The sequence below is a fragment of the Centropristis striata genome, chromosome 3, assembly GCF_030273125.1.
Source record: "Centropristis striata isolate RG_2023a ecotype Rhode Island chromosome 3, C.striata_1.0, whole genome shotgun sequence".
Taxonomy (NCBI): Eukaryota; Metazoa; Chordata; class Actinopteri; order Perciformes; family Serranidae; genus Centropristis; species Centropristis striata.
In genome coordinates this window covers 29,822,057-29,835,973 of record NC_081519.1, presented here as the reverse complement: position 1 = coordinate 29,835,973, position 13,917 = coordinate 29,822,057, and the positions used below count along the sequence as shown (strand labels likewise).

At 35.2% G+C, this 13,917-nt stretch overlaps 1 protein-coding gene across 1 annotated transcript; it reads right to left on the bottom strand.

Annotated features, from left to right (window-relative positions):
- Positions 1–448: 448 nt before the first annotated feature.
- nuf2 (UF2 component of NDC80 kinetochore complex) lies at positions 449–12,749 on the bottom strand. The gene is made up of 13 exons (XM_059328381.1): positions 12,533–12,749; positions 10,687–10,761; positions 10,370–10,446; positions 9,053–9,114; positions 8,869–8,966; positions 7,265–7,338; positions 5,966–6,059; positions 5,825–5,887; positions 4,881–5,018; positions 4,609–4,749; positions 2,942–3,117; positions 1,420–1,546; positions 449–699 (listed from the first exon to the last, which is right to left on the bottom strand). The coding sequence occupies exons 1-13, from the start codon at positions 12,650–12,652 to the stop codon at positions 592–594; spliced, it is 1,353 nt and encodes a 450-aa protein (XP_059184364.1). The 5' UTR covers positions 12,653–12,749; the 3' UTR covers positions 449–591.
- Positions 12,750–13,917: the final 1,168 nt, after the last annotated feature.

The following is a 13,917-nucleotide window of genomic DNA, read 5'->3' as shown; positions in this document are numbered from 1 at the left end:
ATCCGTTTCTGTTCGGTATACAAGTTAATGAGCCCCTGAAACTTGCTAACATGAATAATCCATGACTGCATTTTTCAAATCTGGAGTAATCTTTGCAACCTACATGTTATACTGTATTTTTAGATGGAAAACTATATAGTATATATACTATATTACTATATAAATATACTATATATAAATAATATATAAATATACTATATTTACAGCACTAAAACAAAATGGGATTTAATTTTCAAGTGAATTTAAGTAAATGGGCTTAATCATACACAACCACTGCTATAGTATTTTAATGGTAATTTAGTGTTAAAGAGTATGTATTGAAAAGGAAGCAATGAGCTTGTGGCTGACTGAAACAGGGAGGGAAGTTATACAGTGAATGTAAGACAGAATATTTGTTCAATTTGAAGCAGGAAAACCTTTAAGATACAGTCTGGACTGTTCAAATGTATGAACTGATACACAACTTTATTTTAAACATTTTAAATAGTTAAGGTGAAAAATGCAACAAGGTTAGACAAGTATAAACACATAACAGAAGCAATAACAGACAGTTATATAACAAAGAAATGTAGAATGGGTAGAATGATGAATTTAAAAGTTTGCAGACATCTTGGTCACATCTTGTTTCAGGTCCACAACGTACATCTCAATTCTTCTGTGGAGGTCGTCCATTGAAGTTGACAGGGTGTCATACAGAGCCTGGAGAAGTGAAGAGAAACATGTTAGTCTCAAACCATAAATCAGTGGTTCTCAACCTTTTTTCAGTGATGTTCCCTTGTGAAATATTTTTTCAGCCAAGTACCCCCTAACCAGGGCAAAGCATTTTTGGTTGAAAAAAAAAAAAAAGACTTAAATACAAACACTGTGCCATCAGTGTCTGATTTATTAAACTTTGGAACTGATAAACACGTACAAAATTCAAACATTTTAAATGTTTATAATCCATGACTAAATTTATTGCAAATATTTCTCATCACTAAAATGTAGTGATTCAAACTAATGTAGCAAAAACAGTGAGCATAAAACCATTCAATACTATAACTGCTACGCTTCAACCACGACTCCATCTTTGAGTTTTCAAGTGATTGACAGGTGATGCCAGGTGGCATATGACAGGTTGGGTCCAACCATCCTGGTATGGGGGACACTCTGGGTTTTTAGGGGAATTAAATTGAATAGCCTACTGAATATAAAATTCATTCTATGAACTTATACTTATATTTTCCTAAGATATTTATTAAATAATTATTTTAAAGGATTTTTGCATGGATGCTACTTTTTAAATGTATATTTTTAAATCTCCAGTACCCCCTGGAGTGCCTTCACGTACCCCCAGGGGTACACGCACCCCCATTTGAGAACCACTGCCATAAATGAAACAATAACAAACCAAGGCAGATATGTAGGAGACACTTGTACCTGAGCTTTCTCCGTCTCTTTGCTGCAGGCGTCTCTCAGGCTCTGGATGTTTGCCTTCACCTCCTGCGTCTGTCTGGTGATGTCTCGGATTTCATCATCACGCTTCTGAACGATTTGGTTACACTGCCTGGAAACACCATTCAGTGTCATTTTTAAAACGTTCACTTCACAGAACATGATGCTCAAGTTGTTTTTCTTTATCACAATTGCAACTACCGTATTTCCTCAAATAGTAGCCGGGGCTTCTATTAATAAAAAAACAGTTTGGGACCCGGCTAATAACAGGGGCTATTATTTGAAGGAGGCTTTTATTAAAAAAAGAAAATCAGAGCAGCTCTGACCGGCACTTTTTAGAGTGTTTTACACAGCGCATTGTAGCCAGTTACCTGGATGTCAGCCATATTGGAAGTACTCGGGTGTAAACAAACAATGAACAGCACGCTGAATGTTCATTTTAACCCCTTATTGTAGGACATTGTCCACTACTTTTAGCTCAGATCTGTGGAGGGAATTCACATAGAAAAACACCCTTTATATCTAGATTCTTTATAACTCCCAGAATCAAAAGTTTACAGACCAATAACCCAGCTCAAGGACAATGTTGGAGAGGATGTTGTAATATGTCAGCTGGCCATTTTCACATATTCTGGGAATGTCCTATAATTTCATTTTATTGGGAAGACATTATAGCAGCAATCAATTCAATAATCAATTTGCAGCCTGATCTCAGTTTCAGTGTTATATATTTAGGAAACATACCAACTGAGATAAATAAACAAGACCGATACCTATTACAACTATTATTGGCTAGTAGCAAAAAGGCAATAACCAGAAAATGGCTGAGCAAGGAGTGTCCGACAATTTCAGACTGGATAGGAATAGTTGAAGAAATCTATAACATGGAAAGGTTAACATTCTCCCTGAGATACAATACTGAAAAAGGTGAATAATACTGGAAGAAATGGAGGGACTACATATATGAGACGTGATTGCATATTCTGTGTGGGAAAATCTTAAATTTTTATTTTATATTATTGTATTTTTCCCCTGGGCCAGGAGCGTTTCTCCCCTAGTATAAATATGTATATATATATATTCCATTTCTGCTTGTTATGGGGTTTTTTTTTGTACCGGTGACCTTGTGGACAGCACAGACAAAGGTATTTTGTGTCCCTGTGGACCGAGAGAGACTAGAGAACTGTGGGTGCCTTAAAGCCTCTAGATCCGATTCGTCAGCCTGATTTCTGCCAGCCCTTTGTTTAGAACAAAACCTGCCATTGTGATTTTGCTATGGATGACCCTGTCTGATGTACCTGTTCTGTGTGCATAATTATATGTTTGTGTTTTGTTTGTTCACAGAAAAATCAATAAAAAGAAAGTAAAAAAAAAATAAAAAAAAATGTTTTTACATCCACTTACTAAATGAGGCCGGTCATTAACAGGGGCCCGGCTTTAAATTGAGGAAATACGGTATGTAGATTGAATAATATTGTAGAAATGACCAGCAGCGGCACAAAAATACCCCAGCACGTCTTGATCCTGCTGCTCCTTCCTCTCTTTCTTCTTCTGCCTGAGGATTTTCTGTTTGGACTCTTTGTCCAGCTTCATGCCCAGAGCTCGCTTCATCTGGCCCTCCTCCATGCAGAGGTTCTTCAGCTCCTTCTGCTTCTTCTCATACTGAGCTAGCAGCTCCTGGTGCTACACACAAACACACAGAACAAAACAATTACTACTAAGGAAGATAGATTATAGAGCATGGGTCTCAAACTCGCGGCCCGTGGGCCAATTGCGGCCCTCGTGATGATATTTTGTGGCGCCCACCTTGATATAAAAGTTTAATGTGAGTTTTATATGAATGGCACTTTACCGTGTTGTATGTGGAAGGTCCCTTTCATTATTTTTTTTTGGTAATTTTGTGTCTTTAATAATTTTGTGTTTTTTTTGGTAATTTTTTTTTGTGGTAAAATTTGCGTCTTTTTTTTTGTTGTAATTTTGTGTCTTTTTTTGGTAATTTTGTGTCTTTTTAGGTCATTTTGTGTCTTTTTTGGTAATTCTGTGTCTTTTTTTGGTAATTTTTTTGTCTTTTTAGGTCATTTTGTGTCTTTTAATAATTTTGTGTCTTTTTTGGTAATTCTGTGTCTTTTTTTGGTAATTTTTTTGTCTTTTTAGGTCATTTTGTGTCTTTCCTTTAATAATTTGTGTCTTTTTTTTTTCATTTTGTGTCTTTTTTTGGTCATTTTGCGTTTGTTTTCTGGTCATTTTGTGTCTTTTTTGGGTCCTTTTGATACTGCCTCCAGCGGCCCCTAGGTAATTTGAGTTTGAGACCCCTGTTATAGATGAAAGTCATCCATCCTGTCCCACTGTTTCCCACAAGATTTTACGGGTCTATGGTGGAATGAACCAGGTAGGACGGTAAGCTCCCCCTGGGAGAAGTACAAGTCAAACCCATCAATCTTGTACACCTTGAAAGATAAATGAGTGCAAACACCTCGTTTTTTTTTTTTTTTTTCAGTTCTCTTGTCACACTTAGTCATGAGCGTAACAACTGTATGCAAGGTAACCAGTCTGCTGTCACTACATTTTAACATTCAGCTTTACGTGAAATCTCTGAAGGTGTCACCTTAGTGTTGCTGTGATGTCTTTTTGTATTTTCATTTAGTACAGGGATGGGCAACTGGAGGCCCAGGGGCCACATACGGCCCACACCCTCACTTGAAGTGGCCCTCAGTACAACTACATGCCTTTGAGCATGAAATCTTAAAATTGCAATGTAAAAATGCACAAAATTACTTAATGTTGCAAGAAAAAAAGAAATCAGTGGTCATTTTTTCAAAAAATGTTGTATTCCTATTTATACTGTTATACATGCATTTGAGCATGAAATATGTTAAGTTACTGCACTGTAAACATATTTAAAATTGCAGTTTCATCATATCTGGTTAAGTGCACGCTCCTATATGTGGCCCTGTGGTAGTGTCCATGAAAAACTGTGGCCCCCTCCAGCATTTAAGTTGCCCATCCCTGGTTTAGTAAGTAACAACAATCACAGACAAAAAAAGATCTGTTTAGATTTTTTTGCATTTTCTACATCTTTTATTTCCCTTTCTCTTCTCCCCATCTCTCCCAATTGCTTTTGTTCAAAGTGATATAGATGTGTTTGCGTATTGAAAGGTAGGTGTGGACTCGTACCTCCTCCATTTGCTGCTTGGTATTGTTCATGCTGCTCTCCAGGTCCTGCAGCAGGTTGTAAATCTGCTGGATCTCAGCCTCAGTGTGAGTCACACTCTGAGCCATGTTCTGCAGCTCCACCACACGCTCATCTGTTTCTTCCTGAAATCAGTGCCACCAAGAACGGATCATACAGGTGAATGACAAAAGTGGCTGCATGTATCACTCTAACTAATGAGTCTAATTTCAAAATGCCAGTTTTTAGAGACAACCCCGTTTTCGTATCTACTCACGATGGAGTTCTTGATGTTCCTGACGTTCTCCCTCATCTTCTCCATCTGACTCTTCAGCTCCTCTGGAGAGTCCACAATCTGAGACTTGAGTTTGGTGATTTCTTCCTTCAGGTTGCTGACCTCCACCTTCACCTGGGCCTGACACACACATATCCAAACAGCACACGCTTTACCTTTTCTTCTATGTGGTTCAATGTTATAATAGTTTGGGATTTTTCATTAGTTTTAGTTTTGTTTTCGTTAGTTAGTTTTTAGAGTGAGTTTGCTAGTTTTAATTAGTTTTTATTTTTTCAAAAAATGCTTAGTTTTAGTTTCGTTTTTTATTAGTTTTAGTTTTTTTGCAATGGGGTATTTGTTGGGTGAGAAATGATGTCGACCAAGATATAACCAATGTTATAATAGTCTTGGATTTTTCATTAGTTTTAGTTTTGATTTCGTTGTCAATTTTAGTTTCCAATTCAGTTAGTTTTAAAGAGTTTTTAGAGTGAGTTTGCTAGTTTTAATTCGTTTTTATTTTTTGGAAAATGCTTAGTTTCAGTTTAGTTTTCATTAGTTTTAGTGTTAGTTTTTTTGTAAGGGGGTATTTGTTGGGTACCAGATTCAATAAAGTCACAATAAATGTTTCCTTTATTTCCTTTGTCTGATCCATCTCAGCCCCAATAAGTTTAAGTCATAAAACCAGATAGATGAAATAGATTTCATATCAACCAAAAAGGTTTACATATGAAAAAAGTTGACAAAGATAAAAAAGGACATTTTCACTATAATTTTAGTTAGTTTTGTAACCACAAAATACAGTTTCAGTTAGTTATCGTTTTTTTCCCCGATTCTAGTTTTCGTTATTTCGTTAGTTTTCATTAACTATATAAACATAGCAAAGAACAACATAATATTACTACAAAGACATAGAAGGTTGGTGTCAAACATTTACAGCAGTCACATACCAGTTTCTGAGTCTTCTCTGCCATCTTGGTTTTCCGCTCTGCGATGATATCATTTTTTGCATTCTGTAAGGAGATGACATTTTACTTGAGAGCAGATGACATAAGGTTCTATAATTTTGACTGTGTTTCATCACCACTCACCACTTCCTGGTATTCATGCATGGTGGTGGACTTGAGCTCGGACAGAGCGGCTGCCAGCTCGTCGGCCTCAGCCTGCTGCTCTGGTGGGATGGTCCTGAGCAGACACAAGACAGACGCTTATGTGCAAAGTGGAACTGTTGCCCTTTATGTCACCGGAACGGACATTCATCTAATGATGTTCTGATATCTTGTGATCATAACACAACTTCATAATGAATGACATATTTAGTATGAGATCTTGGCATAACATTTGTATTCAAAAGATCACACAATAGATCATCATTCAATTGTTTTGTGTCATTGTCAGTAAATTTCTTAGTTATGCATTTTGAATTAAGCAATTCATCTTTAGTCTAACATCTTCTTGTCAAACTCACAGTCCAAACCCACAGACATTTCATTTGGAAACATATAAGCCTGATACCAAAAAGTTGGTATGTCGTCTCAAATGTAAAAAACAAAAAAACAAACAAAAAAAACAGTATGATAATGAGTGTATTTTATGTTCAGGCTAAATTCAGCTTTTATTTCACTTTAAAGCAGGGGTTTGCAACCTTTACTAACAAAAGCTGTTGTGTTACCCTACCATTAGAGCTGGGAAAGCAGATACGTCGTTTTGTAGTATTTGTAGTTTTTTTCCACCTATTTTCGGTCTCTTGGCCATTGAAATGCATCAGAATACATGTGGGAGTGTCGCAATGCAACATGGGACTTTTCCAGAACTTTGAAATCATCTCCAAAAAAAAGACCAAAAAAAAAAGACAAAAAAGACACACCATGACTAAAAAAAAAAGACACAAAATGACCAAAAAAGACACAAAAAGACTAAAAAAAGACACAAAAAGACAAAAAAAAATACACAAAGACTAAAAAAAGAGACACAAAATGACAAAAAAAAAGACACAAAATGAACAAAAGAAGACACAAAACTACTATTAAAAAAAAGACACAAAATGAGAATACATGTGGCAGTGTCGCAATGCAACATGGGACTTTTCCAGAACTTTGAAATCATGGAAGACAACTATAGCGGAGGGAGCTCAGATATAACAGCTATAAACTCTCAAATTTCATTTCTATCAGCTACAGAGGCTGAAAAACCTATTATTTAGTAGGAAGCGTTAACACTTCTGTTGAATTTCCAGAAAAACTTCAGGTTTTAGGGGGTTATTTTAAAATCACCTAGGTTCTACAGGCACTTTTTTTTTACAGTCATTGTAGGCCTAAATGGGTTAAAGAAGCTGTAAGCAGCAAAGTCTAAATATCTACATATAGACACATTTATCATCCAAGACTTACGTCAGTATCTCAATCTTCTTCTCTGCTTCTAAAGTGCCTTTGCTGTAAGCCTGCAGCCTGTCCACGTCGGCCCTCTGACGGAGGAGAGAGGAACTGTTACAATCACTGCAACTGCAGACTGAACACACCAGGAGAATGGTTGCTCCATGCCAATGAAAATAACAGCCATGGCAGTCAGAAAAACAACATTTTGGTTATATAGAAAGCTCTAATCAACACACAAGAAAAAAAAGAACCAGGAAGATTTAAACATAACATCAAGTGCAAATAGAGAATTGTCTGCATATAGTGGTAATTCTCTTTCAAATCCACATTAAATATCTATTTTTCATCAAGTAGTGGTTATGGTTATTTTTATTTTCTCTTGTCTTCTCTTTCTTCTCCTCAATGAAATAATTAATTGAATAAGCAAACAATTAAACATGAATATTTACTTGTTTTTTTTTTATTCTTTTGGCGCTGCCTCTTGTAAAAAATGCATAAATGTGGCAGGATGAATTGAATATGTGATGAAGCTGCTAATATTTGTAATCTCATAACCTGCAATAAAGTAATAAAAAAAAAGTAGTGGTTATTCATTTGTTCAGGATGTCTATTTAGCCTGCAGAGATTTTTTTCCTTTTCAATCCTAGTATGCATCTAATTTGTAACGTTTACAGTCAAATTCTTTGTTTCAAATTCAAAGCTTCTTATCTAAATTTTTATTTTATTCCGTCAATCCATTTAAACCTGGTAACTCTGCACAGTCATAGAAAAATAAATTGGCTACACTAATAATTTAAGTATTATGTTATTTGTAATTGTTTTGGGCTTGTGTAATCTAAACAATACCGATAACTCCAGAGCATTGTATAGTCCAAAAGACAAACATGTTTTTAAAAAGATCTTCGGAATAATTATCAAAGCCCATTAATTTTTTTATCAAATTAAATATTTAGCTTAAAGCCGTATTTGTTAGCGTTTAGGCTTTCAAAAGCAACCTTTTTTCTGCAGTAACAAACAACAACATGCTCTTCCGCTTGCTGCACACAAAAGGAGCCATGCACCTGTATGGCAGTCTAACAGCAGTTACATTTACAACCATGTTTCCAAAAAAAGTTGGGACATGCGTTTGTGTAAAACATAAATAAAAACTACATGCAAATACAGAATGGGCGTATATTTACAAAAAAAACAAAAGTTAGCCCAAATGGACATTAAATATCTGAATATTTAATGTCAAATATCAAATGTTAAATATGTCTGTTTAATGCATTCAATAAAGTGTAGGTGTCAAAGGATTTACAATTCTGTTCATTGTTTTTACAGCTACCCAACTTTTTGGGAATCAGGGTTATATATATAACCACAATAACTATTTCAGCTTTAACCTATTTAATCTGATGAATCACACGATTCAAGTTGACAGTTTTGTTCTCAGATCTTTTGAGGACGATGATGTCATACAACATGAAGACAGACATTTGAAGCTTGGTTCCGAAACCTCAACAGAAGCTTCGAATGTAAAGAAAAGAGACAAAAAGATGTGCATACAGCCTTAATTCCTGGTATGTTATCTGTTGACTCACAGTTAACATACTCGGAATTGAGGATCAAAAACATACGAATTTGGCCTGCTTCTCCAAGATGATCTCCATCCTCTGCTTCCTGAAGTGAAGAAAGTTCATGATGGCACTTAGAATAGAGAGAGTCTTCTGTTTTTCTAGAAAGGCAGAAAGAGACCATTATCATGTGGAAACACAAAATAGTTTCAGAGACACTTGGACAGATACGAAAACAAATACTTACTGGGAAATAAAAGGTCTTTCAGGGTGAAATCGTACATGAAGCACATTGGCAGAAACTGCCTCCTAGAAAACACATAGTGAAGTTAGAACACACACCTTGAATACAATCTTGTTAAACCCAATTCCAGATCAGCAGACTTTTAAGTACTGAACAAAGAATAACAAAACCAGCTGTGTGCTCTATTGACTACAGTCTGTTTGGTTGGCTTGCATCAATCTAAATTCAGTATATCCATAAAATTGTTATCAGCGGTGATCCTGTCTTTTACTCTGTGGCAGTTGTTACTTATTGTGATCTATGAAATATTATGTCACTGCAGCTTTTGACACAATCTCCCATAGAATCCTCCTCAACCACCTAAACTCCATTGGTTTAGGCAAGGCAAGTTTATTTGTATAGCACAATTCAACACAAGGTAATTCAAAGTGCTTTACATAAACATTAAAAACAGCAAGACACAATTGAAAACAGTAAAAACAGTCAATTAAAACAGGGAAATAGAAATACAAATGAGATAAAATAAGATACAGCAGGATAAGAAAATAGATAAAATAATAAAAAGCACAAGTCAAACATTGCGTAGTTAAAAAGTAAGGGCAGTAGAGCACAGCAGATAAGTGTTAAAGTGAAGAGTATGCTGCAGTAAACAATAGTGTTTTTAGTCCTGATTTAAAGGAGCTGAGTGTTTGGGCAGACCTCAGATCTACAGGTAGTTTGTTCCACAGGTGAGGAGCATAATAACTGAAAGCTGCCTCACACCGCTTAGTTCTTGTTCTTGGGACACACAACAAGCCAGTTCCAGATGACCTAAGGGGTCTGGATGCTTCGTAGAGAGGTAGCAGATCAGGTTTAACTCTCACCACACTCTCCTGGTTCACCTCCTACCTCCCCAGTCGCACACAGATGGTACAACTCAAGAACCACAAATCCCAACCCTCCCCAGTCACTTGTGGTGTACCACAGGGCTCTATCCTTGGCCCCCTTCTTTTTATTATCTATTTACTCCTAGGTCACATCTCAAAACGCACCTGTTTACACTGGTCTACCCCTAATATATTCATAATTTTATTAACGTTGCCAATTTTTGTCTGTACTGTTTGTGTTGTTTATTATAACTGTCAATGTTGTTTTTATTATTGTTCTTATTTGTAATTGTTTTATTGTTGTTCAATAATTACTGCCATTGCTGTTTTTATTATTATTGGGTTTTTTAAAAATTGTTTATTGTAAGGCAACCTTGAGAGTCCTGAAAGGTGACTAAAAACAAAATGCATTAGCATTATTATTTTATTATATTATGACTATTATAAAACTCACATGCGCATGTTGACACTGAAGATTGCAGTTGATGCCTCATTATATTGTGGATTCTGAATGTTCACCTCAAATGGAACCTGTGGGAAAACAAAAATGAAGCTCTTAAATGTAGAAAAGATGACTACGTGATTGTGGTGGTATGTCATAGACTCCAGGACATATATCACCACATAATTGACAACATATACATGAGGCATGTAAAGGGGTGTTATAATGCAAAACACAGGGAATACATGAGACTGATCAGTGTGACCTGGAAGCCATTGTGAGATTAATAAACTTGTAAACATGCTTAATGTTACACTGCCGATACTTACCATGGAGTGACACTCGGGTCTGAAACGAAACAGCATTTGCAACACTCTCGTGTACAATGTTTGGACTGTCTCTGGCTGGAAGAGAAAATAAGTGAGTTACAGTTATGATTTGTAGTTTATCTGACCGTAGAAGACTGATGGCTGACACTCAAACAGCATTTTAAATACAGGCCAGGATCTCGTTTGGTCCAGTTTTTTTTTTGCCTCACTAGAATCCAGCTGGCTGAATAGTTTTTTGTGGTTTCCGACCAATTTTGGAAAACTGGATTTAGATTTTTTTTCTCTCACATGCCCACATGTAGAGCTGCAACATGTAGAGCTGCAATAATTATTAGATTAATCAAACAATGAATAAATTGTCAACTACTTTGATTATCAAATAATTGGTTTGAGCAGTTTTTTTTAAGACAATAAGTCCAAATTCTCTGATTTCAGCTTCTTCAATGTGAATATTTCTGGTTTCTTTGTTCCTTTTTGACAATAAACTGAATATCTGTTTGGTTTGTGGACAAAACAAGAGATTTGAGGACGTCATCTTGTGGTTTGGGAAACACTTATTGACATTTTTAAAAAATGTATTGACCAAACAACTAATCGATTAATCGTTTAAATAATCGACAGATTAAACGATAATGAAAATAATCGTTAGCTGAAAGAGAAATCTGAGTTGTTATTTTTTCCATTGTGGATTTGTCTGCCAATTCTTTTCTGTTGTTTTTCAGCCATTTTTTAAGCATAAAGGCCAAACATTTGCTGCTTAAAGCTTCTAAAATGTGACGATTCACCACTTTTAATTACATATTTGATTGTGAACTGAATATGTTTGGGTTTCTGACCATAAGCAATGAATATATAACCTTGAGCTTGTGGAAATTATAGTTGGAATTCTCAGACATTTTAAATATAAAATTAATAATATATAATTAATTAATTAATAATTAAAATAACCCTATCCATGTTTATTTTACGTTTATATAGAAAAGAAAAGCTGTGAACCCTAACATTGCAAAGGTGAAACAAGCCAAAGTTCACTGTTTTTGCTGACTAAAAGGATTAATCAAATATTAAAATAGTGTCCATAACTATTTGGTGGATTCAATTATTGATTATCCTTTCTGCTCTATCCAAGGTTGTCAAATCAAGTGTGTCCAATGTTTCAGAGTTTTAAGTACACACTGCCCTGTTGGGTTTTCCCTCACACCTTTTTCTATGTTGAGCTGTAACTGCAGATGAATTACAGTCTGAAGTTATATTTCACTATAAATACAGGCATGTGAGCATTGAATTGCAGGAGTTGATGAATCAAGTTTTCACAACAATTTCGATATGAAAAACTCTTCATTTGAACCACTAACCTAGCTTGAACAACATATTGATGTTCTGACAGACAAGCAAGTGTGTTATCGTTTCCAAGCATGTAATAGGTAATGGTCAATTTATTTAATTTATGCTACCTATACACCAGAAGACTTTGAAAATATTTGGAAAAGACTCCTGGAAGACTATCAGCTCAGAGTTTTTAGTCCCAGCCTAGTCTCACACTGAGGTTTTAGACTGACTGTGAATCTTCTAAGGTCACTTTTCACAGGACTACAATTAGATTTTTTTTTTTTTTTGCATTTTCTTCCTACCATGCAACCGTTTTTTTATAATAGCAATATATATAATAAACGGTAGACAATCTAACAACTGGAACTAACTGCTCTGTTAGTTATAACTTGGATAATATCTCGGCCTTTATGTAACGATAGTTATGCCAATTTCTCACGAACCGTTCAAACGTTCATTGTGTGGTTATTATCACAGATGTACGTTTGTCGATACGCAGAGTAGAGGGTTAACGTACCTTCGGAGGAGTCAGGTCGCTCTTCGTTAGCTGTTTAGCCTCTTGACCTGTGAGAACTTCTGTCCGGTAAAAGCTCACTATGTCGTCTACGGCATAGACAGGGAAGGTGTTTTCAGCCATGGTCGCAGCTATAGAGCCAGCTAACAACAGTAAATACAAACTGTGTGTTTCAACTGTTTCAACTTCAGCGACAAATCTAAATTGGCGCCTTAAAACGACTTCCTTGTTGACTCGTTAGTGGTTGGTCCATTCATACTTCTTCTGTTGTTTGTGAGATGATGAATGACTCAGCGGCGCCCTCTATCGCATCAACTGTGTAAAGCCCTTGAACTGTTCCTGCTCGTTTGAACCATAGACATATATACATAGATATATACATAGACATATACATAGACATATATGCATAGATATATACATAGACATATATACATAGATATATACATAGACATATACATAGACATATATACATAGACATATATACATAGACATATACATAGACATATTGACATAGACATAATACATACATATAATACATAGACATAATACATATACATATATACATGTACATAATACATAGACATATATACATAGACATATTGACATAGACATAATGACATAGACATAATACATAGACATATATACATAGACATATTGACATAGATATATTGACATAGACATAATACATATATATAATACATAGACATATAGACATAATACATAGACATATATACATGGACATAATACATAGACATATATACATACACATAATACATAGACATATATGCATACACATAATACATAGACATAATACATATACATATATACATGGATATAATACACAAATGTTCTGACTGTATTTGAATTTCTTAATAAAGTTTTTTTTTTTTTTTAAATCGATCTGCGCTTCATAAAAGACTTCTTGGATTTTTCAACACACGCTCCGAAGCCTCGGCACAGTCTGTACCATCACTAGTTGAGACCATAGTCTACACCGGCTATTCTCAACATTGGGGTCCCGACCCCAATTGGGGTAGCCAGATGATTTCTGGGGGTCGTCAACTCATTTTGGAAGTCAGCTCTGTCTCCACTGTGTTAAAGTGTTCATGTGTTTTAGTCTTTTTGATCATTTAATGTCTTTTTTTTTAGTCATTTTGTGTGTCTTTTGGTCATTTTGTGTCTTTTTTTGTAATATTGTCTTTTTTTGGTCATTTTGTGTCTTTTTGGTCATTTTGTGTCTTTTTTTGGTCATTTTGTTTCCTTTTTTTGGTCATTTTGTGTATTTTTTTAGTCATTTTGTGTCTTTTTTTCATTTTGTGGTCAATTTGAGTCCTTTTTTGCTTAATTTTATGTAATTTTTTGGTAATTTTGTGTCTTTTTTTGATCAT

Bases quoted from the DNA above. Each gene is read 5' to 3' on its own strand.
- nuf2 (XM_059328381.1), bottom strand. From the start codon at position 12,652: ATGGCTGAAAACACCTTCCCTGTCTATGCCGTAGACGACATAGTGAGC. The intron at 9,115-10,369 runs GTGAGTTTTATA...TGTGTTTTCTAG, and splicing joins TTCAGTGTCAACATGCGCAT to GAGGCAGTTTCTGCCAATGT. The intron at 1,547-2,941 runs GTATTTTTGTGC...TGGTGTTTCCAG, and splicing joins CAGGATCAAGACGTGCTGGG to GCAGTGTAACCAAATCGTTC.